General features: G+C 42.6%; 1 protein-coding gene and 1 pseudogene across 1 annotated transcript; both read left to right on the top strand.

Annotated features, from left to right (window-relative positions):
- Positions 1 to 10,964: 10,964 nt before the first annotated feature.
- Positions 10,965 to 15,324, top strand: hmox2a (heme oxygenase 2a). The gene is made up of 7 exons (XM_038972960.1): positions 10,965 to 11,182; positions 12,369 to 12,486; positions 12,830 to 12,997; positions 13,370 to 13,504; positions 13,768 to 13,956; positions 14,337 to 14,466; positions 14,697 to 15,324. The coding sequence occupies exons 1-7, from the start codon at positions 11,082 to 11,084 to the stop codon at positions 14,822 to 14,824; spliced, it is 969 nt and encodes a 322-aa protein (XP_038828888.1). The 5' UTR covers positions 10,965 to 11,081; the 3' UTR covers positions 14,825 to 15,324.
- Positions 15,325 to 17,894: 2,570 nt separating this feature from the next.
- On the top strand, positions 17,895 to 23,230 carry LOC120027863 (annotated as a pseudogene).
- Positions 23,231 to 23,257: the final 27 nt, after the last annotated feature.

The raw sequence follows: 23,257 nt of genomic DNA, 5'->3' as shown, positions 1-23,257 counted from the left end.
TGATTACATCCTTGATCAGCTAGATGCAGGCAAGTGTGTGCAAGGCGTAATTGAATGTGTCACTGTCTGTCACTTCGATTACTAAAATTTATCTCGACCTGTTGTTGTAACAACCTCATGATGGGTATAGGTTATATGTGAGTGTCATGTAGTAGCCTAAACCTATAGATGTTACATTGAGTTGGGTGAGTGGAATATGAATGACAGTCATCCAATATGCTGTAATGGAAATAAGGCCATGCTCATTAAAAACATCTTAAACGGCCCCGACCGCCACTATATACTCCAACTATAATATCACTTGTTGAAGTGGGGAAGAGTTTGAATATATCCATGTGTTATACTTAATCAACATAATATACATGTTTTTATTATTACCAGTGTATCCAATTACCACAGCTTGAATAATAATCAATACGGATAGTTCATCAAAATTATATGCAATTTAGCTATTGCTTCCTTAACATGTTATACCAAATCCAACAATGCAAAGCTTCAACTACTGTGCTGACAAAGTTCAACAGACAATACTATCAGAGCTCAGGATAAGACCCAGATGCAGACAGTTTGAATCACAGAAGTTTATTTACAAAACAGGAGGCAGGCAAACGACAGGTCAAGGGCAGGCAGAGGTTGGTAATCCAGGGCAGAGTCCGTAAAGTACAGAACGGCAGGCAGAGGTTGGTAATCCAGGGCAGAGTCCGTAAAGTACAGAACGGCAGGCAGAGGTTGGTAATCCAGGGCAGAGTCCGTAAAGTACAGAACGGCAGGCAGAGGTTGGTAATCCAGGGCAGAGTCAGTAAAGTACAGAACGGCAGGCAGAGGTCGGTAATCCAGGGCAGAGTCCGTAAAGTACAGAACGGCAGGCAGAGGTTGGTAATCCAGGGCAGAGTCCGTAAAGTACAGAACGGCAGGCAGAGGTCGGTAATCCAGGGCAGAGGCCGTAAAGTACAGAACGGCAGGCAGAGGTCGGTAATCCAGGGCAGAGTCCGTAAAGTACAGAACGGCAGGCAGAGGTCGGTAATCCAGGGCAGAGTCCGTAAAGTACAGAACGGCAGGCAGAGGTTGGTAATCCAGGGCAGAGTCCGTAAAGTACAGAACGGCAGGCAGAGGTCGGTAATCCAGGGCAGAGGCCGTAAAGTACAGAACGGCAGGCAAAGGTCGGTAATCCAGGGCAGAGTCAGTAAAGTACGGAACGGCAGGCAGAGGTCGGTAATCCAGGGCAGAGTCCGTAAAGTACAGAACGGCAGGCAGAGGTCGGTAATCCAGGGCAGAGTCCGTAAAGTACAGAACGGCAGGCAGAGGTCGGTAATCCAGGGCAGAGTCCGTAAAGTACAGAACGGCAGGCAGAGGTCGGTAATCCAGGGCAGAGTCCGTAAAGTACAGAACGGCAGGCAGAGGTCGGTAATCCAGGGCAGAGTCCGTAAAGTACAGAACGGCAGGCAGAGGTCGGTAATCCAGGGCAGAGTCCGTAAAGTACAGAACGGCAGGCAGAGGTCGGTAATCCAGGGCAGAGTCCGTAAAGTACAGAACGGCAGGCAGAGGTCGGTAATCCAGGGCAGAGTCCGTAAAGTACAGAACGGCAGGCAGAGGTCGGTAATCCAGGGCAGAGTCCGTAAAGTACAGAACGGCAGGCAGAGGTCGGTAATCCAGGGCAGAGTCCGTAAAGTACAGAACGGCAGGCAGAGGTCGGTAATCCAGGGCAGAGTCCGTAAAGTACAGAACGGCAGGCAGAGGTCGGTAATCCAGGGCAGAGTCCGTAAAGTACAGAACGGCAGGCAGAGGTCGGTAATCCAGGGCAGAGTCCGTAAAGTACAGAACGGCAGGCAGAGGTCGGTAATCCAGGGCAGAGTCCGTAAAGTACAGAACGGCAGGCAGAGGTCGGTAATCCAGGGCAGAGTCCGTAAAGTACAGAACGGCAGGCAGAGGTTGGTAATCCAGGGCAGAGTCCGTAAAGTACAGAACGGCAGGTAGAATGGTTAAAACCGGAAGAACTAGAAAACAGCGACTAAAGAGAACAGGAGTATGGAAAAACACGCTGGTAGGCTTGATGAGACAAGACGAACTGGCAACAGACAAACAGAAAATATTATGAAGCACAGAGAGAATAAATATATATTTTTAAATGGGTACATTTTTTGGGGAAGCCTGGCTTCCCTTGGCGTCCATGAATACACGCCACTGTTCTGTAGACACACTGGACAGGACATGTCAGTGTAATACCGTGGCCTGGGCTTGGCAGGGGTATCCTGCTCCTACTGATGCGGCTCCCGCAAACAGCAAGGACATTCTCATGGGGTGTACTCATTACGGAAACTGTTTACCATTTGAGAACCAAATGGAAGCAAACAGAACAAAATGGGGAGGAACCTACCTGAATTTGTCCAATAGAAACTCTAGTTTGCGTTTTCCGTTTGGAGTAAACCGTTTCTCGGCGTAATGATTACACCCCTGGTTCTCTGGGTGGATGTTTTGTTGATCATCTCTGCAGAGCAGTGTTAAGTCCAATAAAAGACGTGACACTCAGAATTTCCACAATCAGGACTGGGTTAATGAAGCCTACTGTGATTGACTCTTCATCTTGTAGTACATGGTCCACATCCTCACACTGGTTTTAATCCATTACACACACTCATATCATGCACAACATATCCATTGGAATTATGATAGAGAGAATGACAGAGATTTGTAAATCAAAGAACCCTTCCACAGTCATGCAAAATGGACTGCAGAATCCAGGAGGGGGGATATCAGAATAGAATCCCCTTAGGTGCCCCCTTCTCCCATCCCTGCGTAACCTGCGGGAGATAAAAGACCAGTTTAATGAATGTCAGTCTTAGGTGCCCCCTTCTCCCATCCCTGCGTAACCTGCGGGAGATAAAAGACCAGTTTAATGAATGTCAGTCTTAGGTGCCCCCTTCTCCCATCCCTGCGTAACCTGCGGGAGATAAAAGACCAGTTTAATGAATGTCAGTCTTAGGTGCCCCCTTCTCCCATCCCTGCGTAACCTGCGGGAGATAAAAGACCAGTTTAATGAATGTCAGTCTTAGGTGCCCCCTTCTCCCATCCCTGCGTAACCTGCGGGAGATAAAAGACCAGTTTAATGAATGTCAGTCTTAGGTGCCCCCTTCTCCCATCCCTGCGTAACCTGCGGGAGATAAAAGACCAGTTTAATGAATGTCAGTCTTAGGTGCCCCCTTCTCCCATCCCTGCGTAACCTGCGGGAGATAAAAGACCAGTTTAATGAATGTCAGTCTTAGGTGCCCCCTTCTCCCATCCCAGCGTAACCTGCGGGAGATAAAAGACCAGTTTAATGAATGTCAGTCTTAGGTGCCCCCTTCTCCCATCCCTGCGTAACCTGCGGGAGATAAAAGACCAGTTTAATGAATGTCAGTCTTAGGTGCCCCCTTCTCCCATCCCTGCGTAACCTGCGGGAGATAAAAGACCAGTTTAATGAATGTCAGTCTTAGGTGCCCCCTTCTCCCATCCCTGCGTAACCTGCGGGAGATAAAAGACCAGTTTAATGAATGTCAGTCTTAGGTGCCCCCTTCTCCCATCCCTGCGTAACCTGCGGGAGATAAAAGACCAGTTTAATGAATGTCAGTCTTAGGTGCCCCCTTCTCCCATCCCTGCGTAACCTGCGGGAGATAAAAGACCAGTTTAATGAATGTCAGTCTTTCCGCTTCAGTTTAACATTGATCCTAATAAATATATTTGTAATATCAACTGAATTAAATCATTTTAGAATTGTGTAATACTATTTAAATCTTGTGTTGAAACGTATAGACAGTGGGGAAACTGTGCAGTGCAGGTTACAAGAGTGCAATTTCCCCCACTGCTTTGATTCTGGGATGATGGGGAAAGCAAAATAATTAACAACATTACATTTCATAATGGTTGGAGCAAGTTTGGCAGCCAAATATAAAAATGTTCATGTCAATATTACGGCTCATAACTTACATACTCTGATACAGTTGAAAAGGAGGCAAGGAGATATGATGCAAGGAATCGAGATACATTTATTGAGATTGTATGCCCTCTCTCTCCCTCTGTTCTGTTCCAATTACCTCTCCCTTCCCTTCCTTAACTGGTGTTGAGGTAATGCAGGGTTCTGCATTCTCCTCCCCGGCGACTGAATAAAATGAGAATATAAATGTGGGAAAAATGGATGATTATGCACATGGTAACTAAATCTAGCTTGTCCAGCTAAATACAATCAATGCATAGATCACAACTAACCCATTCATAGATCACACCTAACCCATTCATAGATCACACATAACCCATTCATAGATCACACCTAACCCATTCATAGATCACACCTAACCCATTCATAGATCACACCTAACCCATTCATATATCACACATAACCCATTCATAGATCACACCTAACCCATTCATAGATCACACATAACCCATTCATAGATCACACCTAACCCATTCATAGATCACACATAACCCATTCATAGATCACAACTAACCCATTCATAGATCACACCTAACCCATTCATAGACGCTAACTTCCTTTGGCGCCTATTGATGATAGTATCTTCTGGCCGAGGGAGTTCTGTTAATAAGAACCCCTCGTTCTGAACGTTAAAATGCATCGTACGCGGTACGGTTTTGGAAACATATCTTTCATTTCAGCAAGAAATAATAGCATTTTTTAAATTTTATTTACTACACACCTTTTATAGGTTTAGGTTTCCATATCGTCATTATTGTTTACACATATATTATTTGTCTCTAGGTATTAGTTGCCCTTGGCACAGATCTAGGATCAGTTTATCCTCCCCATATCCAATAATTTAGTGGTGTCCTCAGTGTGAGCACACATAGTCACCACTGTCAGCGGACCCACCTTGGAATATCCCAATGAACTTTATGAGACACTTTGTCATAAGTAACTAATCAGAAAAATGTATATCTCTCTGTCTCTCTCGCACATGCTCAAGTTTACATATAATAATAGGGTTTTAGAAAACTTTTAAGTGCACTGACAGAAGTAAACATACATGGCTCTTAAATAAATTCTGGTTAAAAAGCAAAGACATGTTGGCAACTCCTCTTACCCAGTTGTGTAAAGTACATAAGTAAAAATACATTAATGTACTACTTAAGTAGTTTTTTGGGGTATCTGTACTTTACTACACTGCTCAAAAAAATAAAGGGAACACTTAAACAACACAATGTAACTCCAAGTCAATCACACTTCTGTGAAATCAAACTGTACACTTAGGAAGCAACACTGATTGACAATAAATTTCACATGCTGTTGTGCAAATGGAATAGACAAAAGGTGGAAATTATAGGCAATTAGCAAGACACCCCCAAAAAAGGAGTGATTCTGCAGGTGGTGACCACAGACCACTTCTCAGTTCCTATGCTTCCTGGCTGATGTTTTGGTCACTTTTGAATGCTGGCGGTGCTCTCACTCTAGTGGTAGCATGAGACGGAGTCTACAACCCACACAAGTGGCTCAGGTAGTGCAGTTCATCCAGGATGGCACATCAATGCGAGCTGTGGCAAAAAGGTTTGCTGTGTCTGTCAGCGTAGTGTCCAGAGCATGGAGGCGCTACCAGGAGACAGGCCAGTACATCAGGAGACGTGGAGGAGGCCGTAGGAGGGCAACAACCCAGCAGCAGGACCGCTACCTCCGCCTTTGTGCAAGGAGGTGCACTGCCAGCGCCCTGCAAAATGACCTCCAGCAGGCCACAAATGTGCATGTGTCAGCATATGGTCTCACAAGGGGTCTGAGGATCTCATCTCGGTACCTAATGGCAGTCAGGCTACCTCTGGCGAGCACATGGAGGGCTGTGCGGCCCCACAAAGAAATGCCACACCACACCATGACTGACCCATCGCCAAACCGGTCATGCTGGAGGATGTTGCAGGCAGCAGAACGTTCTCCACGGCGTCTCCAGACTCTGTCACGTCTGTCACATGTGCTCATGTGCTCAGTGTGAACCTGCTTTCATCTGTGAAGAGCACAGGGTGCCAGTGGCGAATTTGCCAATCTTGGTGTTCTCTGGCAAATGCCAAACGTCCTGCACGGTGTTGGGCTGTAAGCACAACCCCCACCTGTGGACGTCGGGCCCTCATACCACCCTCATGGAGTCTGTTTCTGACCGTTTGAGCAGACACATGCACATTTGTGGCCTGCTGGAGGTCATTTTGCAGGGCGCTGGCAGTGCACCTCCTTGCACAAAGGCGGAGGTAGCGGTCCTGCTGCTGGGTTGTTGCCCTCCTACGGCCTCCTCCACGTCTCCTGATGTACTGGCCTGTCTCCTGGTAGCGCCTCCATGCTCTGGACACTACGCTGACAGACACAGCAAACCTTTTTGCCACAGCTCGCATTGATGTGCCATCCTGGATGAACTGCACTACCTGAGCCACTTGTGTGGGTTGTAGACTCCGTCTCATGCTACCACTAGAGTGAGAGCACCGCCAGCATTCAAAAGTGACCAAAACATCAGCCAGGAAGCATAGGAACTGAGAAGTGGTCTGTGGTCACCACCTGCAGAATCACTCCTTTTTTGGGGGTGTCTTGCTAATTGCCTATAATTTCCACCTTTTGTCTATTCCATTTGCACAACAGCATGTGAAATTTATTGTCAATCAGTGTTGCTTCCTAAGTGTACAGTTTGATTTCACAGAAGTGTGATTGACTTGGAGTTACATTGTGTTGTTTAAGTGTTCCCTTTATTTTTTTGAGCAGTGTATTTATATTTTTGACAACTTTTACTGTGACTTAATTCCTAAAGAAAATAATGTATTTATTAATCCACACATTTCCCCTGACACCCAAAAGTACTCGTTACATTTTGAATGCTTACCAGGACATGAAAATGGTCCAATTCACGGACTTATCAAAAGAACATCCCTGGTCATCCCTACTGCCTCTGGCGGACTCACTAAACACAAATGCTTCGTTTATAGCTGATGTCAGGGTGTTGGAGTGTAAAAAACAAGAAAATTGTGCCGTCTGGTTTGGAATAAGGAATTTGAAATGATTTATACTTTTACTTTTGATACTAAAGTATATTTGAGCAATTACATTTACTTTCGAAACGTATGTATATTTAACAACAAATACTCTTAGACTTTTTTTTACTGGGTGACTTTCATGTTTTTCTGGAGTAATTTTCTATTAATCTCTTTACTTTTACTCAAGTATGACAATTGGGTACTTTTCCCACCACTTACCTACCTCTCTTTATTGCCCGTTCTTTGGGATCGATGGATCTCTAGCGTTTCTTACTCTGATATAACAAATCCTTGGTTTTCTATATCTTACTTCGTCATTGGCCTGATTACACCGGAAATCAAGGAAGATTGAACCATTTTATGACGCTAGAATAATATAGATAACGTTGGTTAGTGAACGCACAAGCACACACACAAAAAACACCAACAAAAAGCCACAGCTACTGAAATTAGTCATTTGAATTCAAGCAATTTAACAGTATGTACGTATTATTTTCAAAATAAGTCCTTCTCACAGTACACATTTTTTTTAAAACCTCAACAAAATCTTATATCTCTGACATAGCCTACAGTTCTAGCTTGGACAAATTGTCTCACCTTTAGCAGAAGGTTTCTTCAATTACTTTTACATCTTTCCAATCATTCATTTGAGGAAAATCTGCATGTCTAAGGAGCTAGTAATGTTATGCTTTCACTCAAACCAATGCTACTTTAGCCAGTATCACTGGTAGAAATGCGCTACATTGTGGAAGAGGTGATAAGAATAATGAATTGAGGGTTGTGCAGGCCTTCTGGAAAAAGGACCGACTGTTTCCCTCTGATGATATGAACTTGGTTTTGAGGCCTTGAAACAGAGTTGATATGAACTTGGTAATGTCACTGGAAAATGTATTGATCCATGTATTAGTGCGTTGCTATTGGTATTTAAAAGAAATTGGAAAGGAACTGGTTCAAACGACAATTAACCACAGCTGTGAAATTACATTGCAAATAAATTACAACATGGCTAAATTACATTGAAAATAGATTACAACAGGGCTAAATGATCTCTGCGAATTTGGATAAAAGCTGTATACAACTGCATCACACCCATTAAAATGATATGCTTATAGCAGGTTTAGATTTAACCTAGCTTTTCAATTTCTGTGTCCATTTCTATCAACGTGTGCTTCGAGTAGAGCCCGCCTTCTGTTATGGCAAACAATCTGGTTGGCTGGCGTCACTCAACACACGCCGCCTTTTCTGCAGCGAATATTTACTACTGTACCTACTATCAAGGTAAACAAATACATCAATATATGTTCACTCGGCATAAAAGATAGAGCTAGATATAAGTTTACGAATGTATCTATGCGCAACCGAGAATTCGTGCAAATATAATTTTTGTGCAATGGCATGGACGTTAGACTCATGTGGGCTTGTTATACAAGGCTCAGCGCAATGTCAGTGAGTTTTGTAACTGTCCGATAGTGTACTGTCGCTCATGGCAGCGATGTTGTTGCCAGCACGTAGACATGTCAAATAGAGAAGTATATGCTAATTAGTAAAGTTGCTGCATATATCCTATTTGTATTGATTGGATGTAGCCTACAGTGGAACTACTGTATCATACTCTACTGTAGCCTACAGTGGAACTACTGTATCATACTCTACTGTAGCCTACAGTATAACTACTGTATCATACTTTACTGTAGCCTACAGTATAACTATTGTATCATACTCTATTGTAGCCTACAGTGGAACTACTGTACCATACTCTACTGTAGCCTACAGTATAACTACTGTATCATACTCTACTGTAGCCTACAGTATAACTACTGTACCATACTCTACTGTAGCCTACAGTATAACTACTGTATCATACTCTACTGTAGCCTACAGTATAACTACTGTATCATACTCTACTGTAGCCTACAGTATAACTACTGTATCATACTCTACTGTAGCCTACAGTATAACTACTGTATCATACTCTACTGTAGCCTACAGTGGAACTACTGTATCATACTCTACTGTAGCCTACAGTATAACTACTGTATCATACTCTACTGTAGCCTACAGTATAACTACTGTATCATACTCTACTGTAGCCTACAGTATAACTACTGTATCATACTCTACTGTAGCCTACAGTATAACTACTGTGTCATACTCTACTGTAGCCTACAGTAGAACTACTGTATCATACTCTACTGTAGCCTACAGTATAACTACTGTATCACACTCTACTGTAGCCTACAGTAGAACTACTGTATCATACTCTACTGTAGCCTACAGTAGAACTACTGTATCACACTCTATTGTAGCCTACAGTAGAACTACTGTGTCATACTCTACTGTAGCCTACAGTAGAACTACTGTATCATACTCTACTGTAGCCTACAGTAGAACTACTGTCCTACAGTAGAACTACTGTGTCATACTCTACTGTAGCCTACAGTATAACTACTGTATCATACTCTACTGTAGCCTACAGTATAACTACTGTATCATACTCTACTGTAGCCTACAGTATAACTACTGTATCATACTCTACTGTAGCCTACAGTATAACTACTGTATCATACTCTACTGTAGCCTACAGTATAACTACTGTATCATACTCTACTGTAGCCTACAGTGTAACTACTGTATCATACTCTACTGTAGCCTACAGTATAACTACTGTGTCATACTCTACTGTAGCCTACAGTAGAACTACTGTATCATACTCTACTGTAGCCTACAGTATAACTACTGTATCACACTCTACTGTAGCCTACAGTAGAACTACTGTATCATACTCTACTGTAGCCTACAGTAGAACTACTGTATCATACTCTACTGTAGCCTACAGTATAACTACTGTGTCATACTCTACTGTAGCCTACAGTAGAACTACTGTATCATACTCTACTGTAGCCTACAGTATAACTACTGTGTCATACTCTACTGTAGCCTACAGTAGAACTACTGTATCATACTCTACTGTAGCCTACAGTATAACTACTGTATCACACTCTACTGTAGCCTACAGTAGAACTACTGTATCATACTCTACTGTAGCCTACAGTAGAACTACTGTATCACACTCTATTGTAGCCTACAGTAGAACTACTGTGTCATACTCTACTGTAGCCTACAGTAGAACTACTGTATCATACTCTACTGTAGCCTACAGTAGAACTACTGTGTCATACTCTACTGTAGCCTACAGTAGAACTACTGTATCATACTCTACTGTAGCCTACAGTATAACTACTGTATCATACTCTACTGTAGCCTACAGTAGAACTACTCTATCATACTCTACTGTAGCCTACAGTATAACTACTGTATCACACTCTACTGTAGCCTACAGTAGAACTACTGTATCATACTCTACTGTAGCCTACAGTATAACTACTGTATCATACTCTACTGTAGCCTACAGTAGAACTACTGTATCATACTCTACTGTAGCCTACAGTGAGTTGTATTCATTCTCTGTTTTATTATGAATTCTGTACTGTTGAGGAAGAACTGCAAGTAAACATGTCACTGTACAGTTACATTTGTTCTATTCATGTACATGCACATTTGATTTTATGTATTATAAGTTATTGAAATATCTACATGTTATGATATTTTGCAGATTGCATGTTTATGTATATTTCTATGTAAATATACAATTATTAGCCTACGTATTCAGAAATATATGTTATGAGTCTGAATGGAACCTGTAATTTTCTGTTGGCCTATCCAAAGTAAAGATATGTCTGAACATAATAATGGCACTGTAATACACAACCCCTTATGTCAGAGGGTCATGTGTGTCAACACTTTTGGCCACAGAAGCACACCAGAGCTACTGTGGTCAGGAGTCGGACTCAAGACCTCATTTAAAGGTTTCCGTCTCATCCTTCTATCGTCATACCAAATGCTCTCTGGTTGTTTCACCTCCACAGAGAAGCAAAACACAGACAGACAGACAGACAGACAGACAGACAGACAGACAGACAGACAGACAGACAGACAGACAGACAGACAGACAGACAGACAGACAGACAGACAGACAGACAGACGGCCAGCCAACAAGCCAGACTGACAGACATACGGACGGACAGACCATCAAGATGCCTGCAGAGAAGGTACCAGAACCAGTGAAGACCAACGGTGTGACAAATGAAAGAGGGAAGATCATCACTGAAGTAGAGGATGATGAGGACAATCTCAGGTACTGAGGAGTAGTAGCCTATTGATTAGGATTGTCTATCACCCCTTTTAATCTATTCAATGTCAAATGATGGATCATGATTCAGGGTTATTGGTGAGGAGGTCAGGGAAAACTTGGGGCCCTAATAACAACAATTAGAAATGATAAGAATGATGGAGAGACAGTTTTCATTAGCCTGGTTCCAGATCTTTTGCGCTCTTGACAATTCGTTCTCAAGTTTGGTATGATAATGAGTAACAAGGAGTTGGCATGATAATGAGTAACAAGGAGTTGGTATGATAGTGAGTAACAAGGATTTGGCATGATGAAGAGTAACAAGGATTTGGCATGATGATGAGTAACAAGAAGTTGAAATGATGATGAGTAACAAGGAGTTGGTATGATAATGAGTAACAAGGAGTTGGCATGATGATGAGTAACAAGGAGTTGGCATGATGATGAGTAACAAGGAGTTGGTATGATAATGAGTAACAAGGAGTTGGTATGATGATGAGTAACAAGGAGTTGGTATGATAATGAGTAACAAGGAGTTGGTATGATGATGAGTAACAAGGAGTTGGCATGATGATGAGTAACAAGGAGTTGGTATGATAATGAGTAACAAGGATTTGGCATGATGAAGAGTAACAAGGAGTTGGCATGATGATGAGTAACAAGGAGTTGGCATGATGAAGAGTAACAAGGAGTTGGCATGATGATGAGTAACAAGGAGTTGGCATGATGATGAGTAACAAGGAGTTGGCATGATGATGAGTAACAAGGAGTTGGCATGATGATGAGTAACAAGGAGTTGGCATGATGATGAGTAACAAGGAGTTGGTATGATGATGAGTAACAAGGAGTTGGTATGATAATGAGTAACAAGGAGTTGGCATGATAATAAGTAACAAGGAGTTGGTATGATAATGAGTAACAAGGAGTTGGCATGATGAAGAGTAACAAGGAGTTGGCATGATGATGAGTAACAAGGAGTATATAAACATAGGCTATGTTTGCATGCCCTTAGCAGTTAATAGTTTTCACCTGTTATTTTTATCTGTCGTCCATCACCAATCTGTATAGTGATACAGGACTTCATTATTTTATGACCAAGAGTGTCGGCTTGCATACCTTTACCTGTGAATGATTTCACCTTTTTTACTATCTGTCTGTCTGTTGTTCCTCCATCTGTTCTTCACCTCCCCAGTCCAGATGACCTGTCCGAGTTGCTAGCGGAGGGAACCAAGAAGTCCCACGACAGAGCAGAGAACTGCCAGTTTGTCAAAGATTTCCTCAGGGGACGCATCCAAAGAGAACTGTTTAAGGTCAGTCTGCAGGGCTGGGCGAGAATGGGTTAACTGACAGGCCCAGACAAACCATGTTACACATTGACCCCTGATCAAATTCATTTAAACTGTTCCTTTATTCAGTCAAATGGTTGAGTTGGATGAGAACGTTTCATTGAAATACTGCATGTGTAATATTCACGTATTCACTTTACTGCCTTAGTCAGTTCTATTCAATAATAGACTGGAACTGAACTGAATATGACCTGCATTTCTGTCTTCCTGTGAGTTAATATTTCACCTCTGTCTCTCTCCTACGTGCTCTATTTCCCTCTCTCTCTTTCTGTCTCTCCCTCTTCCCCTCCTCCCTCCCTCCCTCCAGCGGGGCACAGTGGCGCTCTACTTTGTCTATACTGCCATGGAGGAGGAGATAGAGAGGAACAGGGACCACCCCCAGTTTGCCCCCATCTACTTCCCCACTGAGCTGCACCGACGTGAGGCTCTGGCCCGGGACCTGGAGTACTTCTATGGAGAAGACTGGGAGAACCAGGTGCAGCCAGAAGAGGACGGGCCCCGGTCACTCCTCTGAACCGGGATCCTATCTGGTGCCTGGTTCACACTATAGGGCTGACCCAAACCGCACTGTGCTGGTAGTGCACAGTTACCGTAACTATGGTGGACGCGTAACCAGGCCAACCCAGTACAGCTCAGCTCGGCTTGGTTTGGCCTTATAGTGTGAATCAGTCATCGGTTTCTTCCTTCTAGGGAGTGTATTTCTATTCAATCTGCTTCTGCTTCTGCTTCTGCTTCTGCTTCTGCTTCTGCTTCTGCTTCTGCTTCTGCTTCTGCTTGCTCTTTGGGGTCTAGGCTGGGTAACTGATTTGATTGATTGATTAAGTGAATGATTGATTGGTTGAACCAGGTCACCTGCTCCCCGGGCACCCAGCCATATGTAGACCGCATCCACGAAGTGGGACGTGAAGACCCGGTCCTGCTGGTGGCCCACTCCTACACCCGCTACATGGGTGACCTCTCTGGGGGTCAGATCCTTAAGAAGGTACATAAAAGGGTTTATTTCACACTTATATCGATACAACTGCCACAATGATGCACTTTGGTAGTTTACAACACAGAAACTGAATTGTAGTCCACAATAACGTTTATATGACATTGTATTAGCTTTGAGAGAAGGTTTATACTCAACAAAAAGTGATTTCAGTTCATCTTTAAAATAATAAAACATTTTAACAAACATATCAGTGTCAGCATTTTCTAATTGATTCTAATTAATTTATTAAAATGAACCCTATTCTAATGAAGGTGGCACAGCGGGCGCTGAAGCTGCCCTCTAGTGGCGAGGGGCTGCACTTCTACCAGTTTGAGGGCATCCACAGCACCAAGGCCTTTAAACAGTTGTACAGGAGCAGGATGAACGAGCTGGAGATGGACCAGGAGACCAAGGAGAGGATCATAGCCGAGTCTAACCTGGCCTTCAAGTTCAACATGGGGGTAAGATATTATTGATCAGGGTGGTTTTCATTAACCTCGTTCGACCATCCTGATCTCGCTAGCTTACATTCGGTTTCCCTCCACGCAGTTTATTCAGGATGGTGGATCAGGCTGTGATTTCATGATGCTAGTAGTGATCTACCACATATAGTACTGACATATGCTAGGTATCCTAACAGCTGTCTTGTGGTTAGCGTAACAGCTGTTTTGAGCTTGAAGAACACTTATATGAAGCCATAACACTTGATAAGTGTAATATAAATTATGTAAAAGGGTTTGGGAACATGGTTTGGCCTTTTAAACATCATACTCATAACATGTTTGTAGGATTTTGTCGTAAGATGCTGATTTAATGCTGTTGGATACTTACCTGTCCCCAGGTGTTCACAGAGCTGGAGGAGGCAGGGAAGAGCATCAAGGAGGAGGTGTTGGACGCAGGGTTCCCAGGACATGGCCATGGGGACATGGACGGAGACATTAACAAGTTCCCTTACTACTCTGCCAAAATGGGTAAGCTGCCTGCCTGAACTTCTCACACTTTAACATCTCCCTTTTCTGTGTTTGGCATCAATTAGACATGTCAAGTCATATGACAACACATTTGGTACTAACAGTAGTAACAGAATGAGGTCACAATGCAATCTATCACTCAAGATCGTTTCTAGAAATTAGAACATGAATAACTGAATTATTATCCTTCTCTTTCTTCTCTTCCTCCTCTTCCTCCTCTCTCTCTCTAGTGGCCAGTGGCAACACTAACTTTGCCTGTCAGTTAGCCATGATGCTGCTGAGACATCCTGTTGGTCAGATGGTTCTGGCCAGCTGGGCGGCTGCTGTCGCCGGATTGGCTGCCTGGTACCTCATGTGATCTGTCACGGACTGATTTAGCCAATCATATGTTTAAAGGGCGGAAGACTCAACAAGGAAATGATGGACTTCTGGAGGAGGATGGCTAAGCTTTGTCCAGACTAATGAACTTGTTCCCTCCCTCAATCCTTTTCATTCTTTATTTCTCTCACTCCCTTCGTTGCTGTGTTGATACCAGCTGGTTGTTGTAGTAACGATGTTACTGTAATGTTGTAGGGTATGAACCCGTCTTTAATGAATCGTTTCACTGCCTACATGCAGATGATCTCCTTAGTAATGTCCTCTTCAGTACTTATCACCTGCACTATTCTGCTTATCAACACTGAATAGTTACATTGTTCAACTTTCATTTATGGCTGTAAGTGTGTATTGAAACTATACTGTACTTGCAGTACAGTGTATTTTAGGCATATACAGTTGAAGTCGGAGGTTTACATACACTTAGGTTGGAGTCATTAACATTTGTTTTTCAGCCACTCCACAAATTTCTTGTTAACAAACTATAGTTTTGGCAAGTCGGTTAGGACATCTACTTTGTGCATGACACAAGTCATTTTCCCAGCAATTGTTCACAGACAGATTATTTCACTTATAATTCACTGTATCACAATTCCAGTGGGTCAGAAGTTTACATACACTAAGTTGACTGTTTAAACACCTTGGAAAATTCCAGAAAATAATTCCATGGATTTAGAAGCTTCTGATAGGCTAATTGACATAATTTGAGTCAATTGAAGGTGTACCTGTGGATGTATTTCAAGGCCAACCTTCAAACTCAATGCCTCTTTGCTTGACATCATGGGAAAATCAAAAGAAATCCGCCAAGACCTCAGAAAACCAATTGTAGACCTCCACAAGTCTGGTTCATCCTTGGGAGCAATTTCCAAACGCCTGAAGGTATCACGTTCATCTGTACAAACAATAGTATGCAAGTACAAACACCATGGGACCACGCAGCCGTCATATCGCTCAGGAAGGGGACGCGTTCTGTCTCCTAGAGATGAATGTACTTTGGTGCGAAAAGTGCAAATCAATTCCAGAACAACAGCAAAGGACCTTGTGAAGATGCTGGAGGAAACGGGTACAAAAGTATCTATATCCACAGTAAAACGAGTCCTATATCGACATAACCTGAAATGCCGCTCAGCAAGGAAGAAGCCACTGCTCCAAAACCGCTATAAGAAAGCTAGACTACGCTTTGCAACTGCACATGGGGACAAAGATCGTACTTTTTGGAGAAATGTCCTCTGGTCTGATGAAACAAAAATAGAACTGTTTGGCCATAATGACCATCGTTATGTTTGGAGGAAAAAGGGGGAGGCTTGCAAGCCGAAGAACACCATCCCAACTGTGAAGCACGGGGGTGGAAGCATCATGTTGTGGGGGTGCTTTGCTGCAGGAGGGACTGGTGTACTTCACAAAATAGATGGCATCATGAGGGAGGAAAATGATGTGGATATATTGAAGCAACATCTCAAGACATCAGTCAGGAAGTTAAAGCTTGGTCGCAAATGGGTCTTCCAAATGGACAATGACCCCAAGCATACTTCCAAAGTTGTGGCAAAATGGCTTAAGGACAACAAAGTCAAGGTATTGGAGTAGCCATCACAAAGCACTTACCTCAATCCTATAGAAAAAGTGTGGGCAGAACTGAAAAAGTGTGTGCGAGCAAGGAGGCCTACAAACCTGACTCAGTTACACCAGCTCTGTCAGGAGGAATGGGCCAGAATTCACCCAACTTATTGTGGGAAGCTTGTGGAAGGCTACCCAAAATAGTTAGACATCAAGTTAAACAATTTAAAGGCAATGCTACCAAATACTAATTGAGTGTATGTAAACTTCTGACCCACTGGGAATGTGATGAAAGAAATAAAAGCTGAAACAAATTATTCTCTCTACTATTATTCTGACATTTCACATTGTTAAAATAAAGTGGTGATCCTAACTGACCTAAGACAGGGAATTTTACTAGGATTAAATGTCAGGAATTGTGAAAAACTGAGTTTAAGGTGGCTAAGGTGTTTTGGCTAAGGTGTATGTAAACTTCCGACTTCAACTGTATTTATGCTGTAAATGTTGCAAAGATTTTGATCTTGTAATTATGTAATTGCAATACAATATGTATATGTTTGGAAAAGCATTATTTGAAAACCTGTCCGCTGTATGCAATGCTGATTTTAAAAAAAACATGTTGACAAATGTGTTTTATCAACGCTTTCGTATTCCAAGAGATGTATTGGGAATGCTGCCTGTGTTAAACTGTAGACCAGAATGTAGTACACATAGATGTATTGGGAATGCTGCCTGTGTTAAACTGTAGACCAGAATGTAGTACACATAGATGCCTTAGCCAGGAAGGTTCTTGGTCTATAACGCTTTAATAAAGAGAAGTTAAAATCACAGTTACAGCTCAATGTTTTTATGCCATAATAATAATCCACATGAATCATGTTAATCCAAGTTAATCTGTCGTTCCAATGTCTACCAACAGGTGGCATATATGCTTAACGTTTGACATTTTGGAAAACTGGACATTTCAGGATGTAAGAATCTTGACCTCAGCAATGAATGAATACATGAAACCCACCCTCCCTCACCTGTCATAGAAGTCCTCTTACGAAAATAAATACATCTAAAACCGACCTATTTTGATCCATCCTGTAATTATTACTGTCATGACCTGACCCTTTAGTCTCCAGGAGAGCAGTGTAGTCAATGATAGTGGTGTGTGGTATACCGGACGATTCCGCACTGGCCCCCACCTCCACACCCGCTTCTCTGAATGGCTGTGGTTGAGATATAAAAGGCTGTTGTGGAGTAAGGACGACAGTCTTGTGGTTCCACCTGCACCACATGTTCACACTTCCACACAGTGAGTGTTTCCTTTACATTTTAAACTACTGCGCATATCATTTGATATGAATATTCTATTTTTAAAGTTATACTGTATGTGTGATGACCTTTAAAATATTGGTATTTTTTATTGGTATTTATGTGCAGAGTGTCAAGAAAATAGGAAAATCAACCTTTTTTTGCATTCTTCATTCTTGCTACAGCGGTAGCTGAGGAGCATGGCCTCCAGTATCCTAAGCCGCCGTCTTGCTTCCTCTCTGAGACCCAGCCTTGGGTTGTCTGCTTCAGGTAAGAGGAGAGAAACATGTATATGACTTACCATCGTAGATCTATCAAAATGGATGAATGCAACAACCATGTCTCTGTCACTAACAAATACAGTCATGGGTGGTAACTCTACAATTTACTCGAAAGGCAAGGCACTCTGGGAAATATTTCAATAAGACTTTACACGAAGCAGTGTGTTAATTTAACACTGTTCCGGTGTGTATATGGGTCCACAGACTGCACACTTTCAGTGTTGATTTAACACTATGTTTAAAAAAAAAATACACTGGAGAATTTGCTGTTTAGTGATAGGTAATGCTGGCTTCTCACATGCTATTTATAGAAAGGTATTACCATAATGTTGAATATGTACTAACTAATAAGTTGAACACAATGACAATTGGAAGAAAGGAGATTGTGGAATGTCTTGTGAGTTTCTGAATGCATCGCTACATTATGTTGTATCTTAATTTGATCACACTGTTGCAGGACATTTTAAACGTGTGTATTTGAAAAAGGCTTCTGAAGTTTGTAATTTCCACTTTGAAAATGTCGGACTTGATTTTCGCTTACGAAAAATGTATGAAACCCTACAAAAATGTCCATGAATTATCCTGTTACTGCAAGATTAATTTCCTGCAGTGGCATACTGGCTCAAATGAAGATCCTACATCTGTACTTTCTGTCAGTCAAACAAGCATCATGTCTTTGACCCATACTGGCCATTCAACTTGCCAGAACAAGACAACTGGAAAACACAGTTGATCATTAATTCCCACCTCTGTACACTCCTCTTGATCCCACTCATTCCAGATTAATATCTAGCTTCCTCGTGAGGTATTTGTGATTTGCCGTACTGTCTTGTGACTTCCCACTGATTGGATGTGTTTTTGGCGTTGGCACAAAACTTCATAACTCAAATAACCCATAGAATCCCGTTCACATTTTCCGTAGGATACCGCCATTAGCAACCGGCTAAAAGAGTTGAGGAAGTTGAGTTTGATGGTCCTTGTATGAAGACTGAGGTTCCAGGGCCCAGATCTAAGGTAACTCAATAGATCAACTCTCGACCATATCACACCAAGGACCAGACCTACTAAGTTTATCACACTTTGCAAAGGCAAGAAAAATGACACTATTAAAGACAGTTTTATGGGATTGTTTTTCATTCTCGTATGGGAAAAACAAGTGAAAACTTTGCAGTAGTGCAAATTCTTAGTAAATCTGTCCCTCACTGTAATGTGCCAACTGTCTAACAGTATTGTTGTCTGTTAGTTAGGGTAGCAGGGATGGGAAGGGGAACAATATATTTTTTAACAGTTTAAAACGGTCTATGACTGTTTGTGAAATATCTTGTGAGTATTAACATTGGCCAAAGCTCTCAGGGATCAATCAATTACAGATATAATAGAAGAAGCCATTCAAAGCACTTTAAATTCAGGACATGGTTGTTTGTTAAGTACTGGTAGTATCCATTCATCTCTACTGTTGTTCTCCACAGATCCTAGCACAACAACTGGAGGGGATTCAGGTAAGAAATACACATAACACACTCAGATTTATATGATATAATATGAATGAAATGCCATGTCACTGCTGAAGGACAAAAAGAGAAACGGTGAAGAGAAATGTCCACATCGTGAAAAAAGTGTCTTATTCTCCTTGACGTCCTCTGTCCACAAGTCATATCATATCGGATTTGTACGATGAGTCATGTGTAACGGCACCAGTGAAGATAGCCTCTTCTCTGTCCCTCTTGAACATCTCTGTCCCTCTTGAACATCTCTGTCCCCCTCTACAGAGTGTTGTCCAGGTGAACTTCTTCTGTGACTATGAGGAGAGTAAAGGTAACTACCTGGTGGACGTGGATGGGAACCGCATGCTGGATGTCTACACCCAGATCGCATCCATACCCATAGGTGGGTATTCTATAGGACCCAGAGTTGTTCCTGGTTAGGTCACGTGGTCAGGAAAGACTTCAAATGTAAGTTTTTCTCTCTGTGATTTCCATGATACAATCACCCGTCACTCACAAAAGTCATGACGGATCCGAAAAATATGGTAAGCAGCAATGTTGATCTTGAGAATTGAAAAACATTAGATTTGCCATTGATAATGTGTAACTATTTTCTACAATCTGTGTCAGGGAACGTTTGCCAACCGACCAGCTCTTGGGATGATGCCACCGGAGCAATTCTCTGAGAAGCTTGTCAACGGCCTGATGGCAGTAAGTTTGATTTCAAATACACCTCGGAATATAACACCACAGCCTGTTAACACTATTACTAACCATGCATACACTTTCTAGACATATCAGGACACAGAGGACCACATTGGAAATATGTGTTTTATGATACTGTATTGTGTTATCCCCTGGACTTTGTACTTTATTAATGGATTCAAACCCAAGAATAAATGGAATGAAATCAAATAACTCAAGTGATTACATGACTGGTGCGCTTCTTCCATTTGTCCACTAGGTGGCACCCAAGGGCTTCAGCCGGGTCCAGACCATGGCCTGTGGATCCTGCTCCAATGAGAATGCCTACAAAGCCATCTTCATCTGGTACAGAGTAAGGGCAGGACCATGGACAGTAACGCATATATAAAGTCTATATTAAATATGGGCTGTATATATAGCAGGCTTTTACTCTATGTGTTTCTTAGAACAAGATGAGAGGAAGTCCGGAACCAACTCCAGAGGAAGTAAGAACTAGTGTCATCAACCAGGTAGGTAACTCACACTCCCTCACAACTCTCCTGTTTGTCATTTTGTTATATAGGGCCAGCAGTTTCTCAGTCTGGTGTTCTCTCATTCTTTTTCCAGGTTCCTGGCTGCCCTGACCTGACTCTTCTGTCCTTCTTGGGCGGATTTCACGGAAGAACTCTGGGTAAGACTTTAATATGTACTTACTTAATTACTTAGGCTGATACAATCTGACTAGGGTACTGAGAGGGTACACAAGGTACTTCCAACTGGGATGTAGGTAATTGTAATGACAATACATAGGTTTTAGAACCACGTAATATCAAGTCTGAACTCAAGGCTCTTCTATTCTCCCAGGCTGTCTGGCCACCACTCACACCAAGGCCATACAGAAGCTAGACGTGCAGTCTTTTGACTGGCCCATCGCCCCCTTCCCCCAGCTGAGGTACCCCCTGGACCAGTTTGAGAGGGAGAACGCACAGGAGGAGGCACGCTGCCTGGAGGAGGTGAGTCTCTCTCTATATATACACTCTCTTCTTCCTAATCTGACCATCCAACTGACTCTCATCCCTTATTCCCCTCATCCATCTGAACTATCCTTTCTTTCATTCTCCCCCCTGACCTTCATTCTTACCTCTATTCCTCTCATCCCTCGTTCAATCACTCCCATCTCAGGCGGAGGACCTGATAGTGAAGTGGAATCAGAAGGGTCGGCACGTGGCGGGGGTGGTGATCGAGCCAATCCAGGCAGAGGGAGGGGATAACCACGCCTCCTTTGACTTCTACAGGAAGCTCAGGGGAATCACCAAGAAGGTAGAGAAAGGATCCTTACTGGTTATAGACAGAGTACAGAGCATCTGGAGGGATATGAATCATGCTGACAATCTAACTGATTTGATTATCTTGTTAGTGAAAATGATCAAATTAGTAGATATTGAGTAGAATTCCTTTAATTGAGACTTGGTATAAGCCACCTACCAAGGTGTGTTTTATCAAATACTTCTTTAAATACATTGATTGGTAAATAATATGAAGCTATCAAGGTACACTCATCTAGAAATCAGTACTTTACTGTGTAAGTACACTGTAAACAGTATTGTGATTACACAGGTCTTTAGTCATTTCAACCTACTGACCTTTGTGTGTCCGTCAGCATGGCTGTGCCTTCCTAGTGGATGAGGTGCAGACGGGGCGGGTCTACGGGGAAATTCTGGGCCCACGAGCACTGGGGATTGGACGACCCCGCTGACATCGTCTCCTTCATCAAGAAGATGCTGACAGGAGGATACTACCAGAAAGATAGCTTTCAGCCTGACATGGTAGTGTGTGTGTGTGTGGTACTTTTATATCAACCTTTTTACCTTATTTTCTTTTCTTCTCCCATCTCCTCTCCTCTTTCTTATTTTCTTCTCCAGCCGTTCAGGATCTTCAACACGTGGCTTGGAGACCACACTAAGAACCTGTTGCTGACCGAGGTCATAAAGGTCATCAAGACAGAGAACCTGCTGGACCAGGCCAAGAGGTCAGGCAAGGTCATGCTGGAGGGACTCTACGACCTACAGGTGAGTTAGGGTCAAAGGTTAGGAGTCACTGTTAGGGGAGTGAAGAATGATCCCTGTTTGATATTTACTGTGGTTGTGTTATGAGTAGAGGGAGAGTGGTCGTTTGTAGTTTGTGTGTGTGTGAGACAGCATGCATCACCCCGCTCCTCTCTCTTCAAGGATAAGTACTCCCACATGCTCAGTAGAGCGAGGGGCATCGGGACGTTCTGTGCCATCGATGTTAAGGATGAAGACACACGCAACAACCTCCTCCTCAAGGCCAGGAATGAGGGTAAGACTTAGCATGTAGGATGTGATGAATCCTCAAGGCCAGGAATAAGGGTAAGACTAATAAGGTAATAAGGGTAACCTGCCCAGGGACTGCGATTGAAAATTAGCCGGCTGGCTAAAACCGGCACTTTTACTGAAACGTTGATTAATGTGCACTGTCCCTGTAAAAATAAATAAACTCAACAACTCAACTCTTAGCATGTAGGATGTGATGAATCCTCTAGGCCAGGAATAAGGGTAAGACTCTTAGCATGTAGGATGTGATGAATCCTCAAGGCCAGGAATAAGGGTAAGACTCTTAGCATGTAGGATGTGATGAATCCTCAAGGCCAGGAATAAGGGTAAGACTCTTAGCATGTAGGATGTGATGAATCCTCTAGGCCAGGAATAAGGGTAAGACTCTTAGCATGTAGGATGTGATGAATAAACTAAAAGAATAAGACTATCAATTTAGCAAGATTATCAAATGATTCAAGGGCATGCAGGACAATATCCAGCATAATATTTACTAGCTTAGTATCGATAAGGTGCATCCATATCACTTACATTCAGTAGTACTATCAAGTGAATCGTTGATTCGTTAGTAAAGAATGAATACTATTTATGATGTTGTTTTCTTGTTCCAGGTGTGGTTCTAGGGGGCTGTGGAACCCAGTCTATCCGATTCCGACCAGCTCTGGTGTTCACGGAACAACATGCTCATCTCTTCCTGGATATCTTTAATGACACTATCGCTGAGCTCAAGTAGAGTCTACACAGGAATCCAATGTGGCTC

The sequence above is a fragment of the Salvelinus namaycush genome, chromosome 2 (genome assembly GCF_016432855.1).
Source record: "Salvelinus namaycush isolate Seneca chromosome 2, SaNama_1.0, whole genome shotgun sequence".
In the NCBI taxonomy this organism is placed as follows: domain Eukaryota; kingdom Metazoa; phylum Chordata; class Actinopteri; order Salmoniformes; family Salmonidae; genus Salvelinus; species Salvelinus namaycush.
The sequence above is the reverse complement of the archived record's forward strand: the minus strand, read 5'-3'. Positions and strand labels throughout refer to the sequence as shown.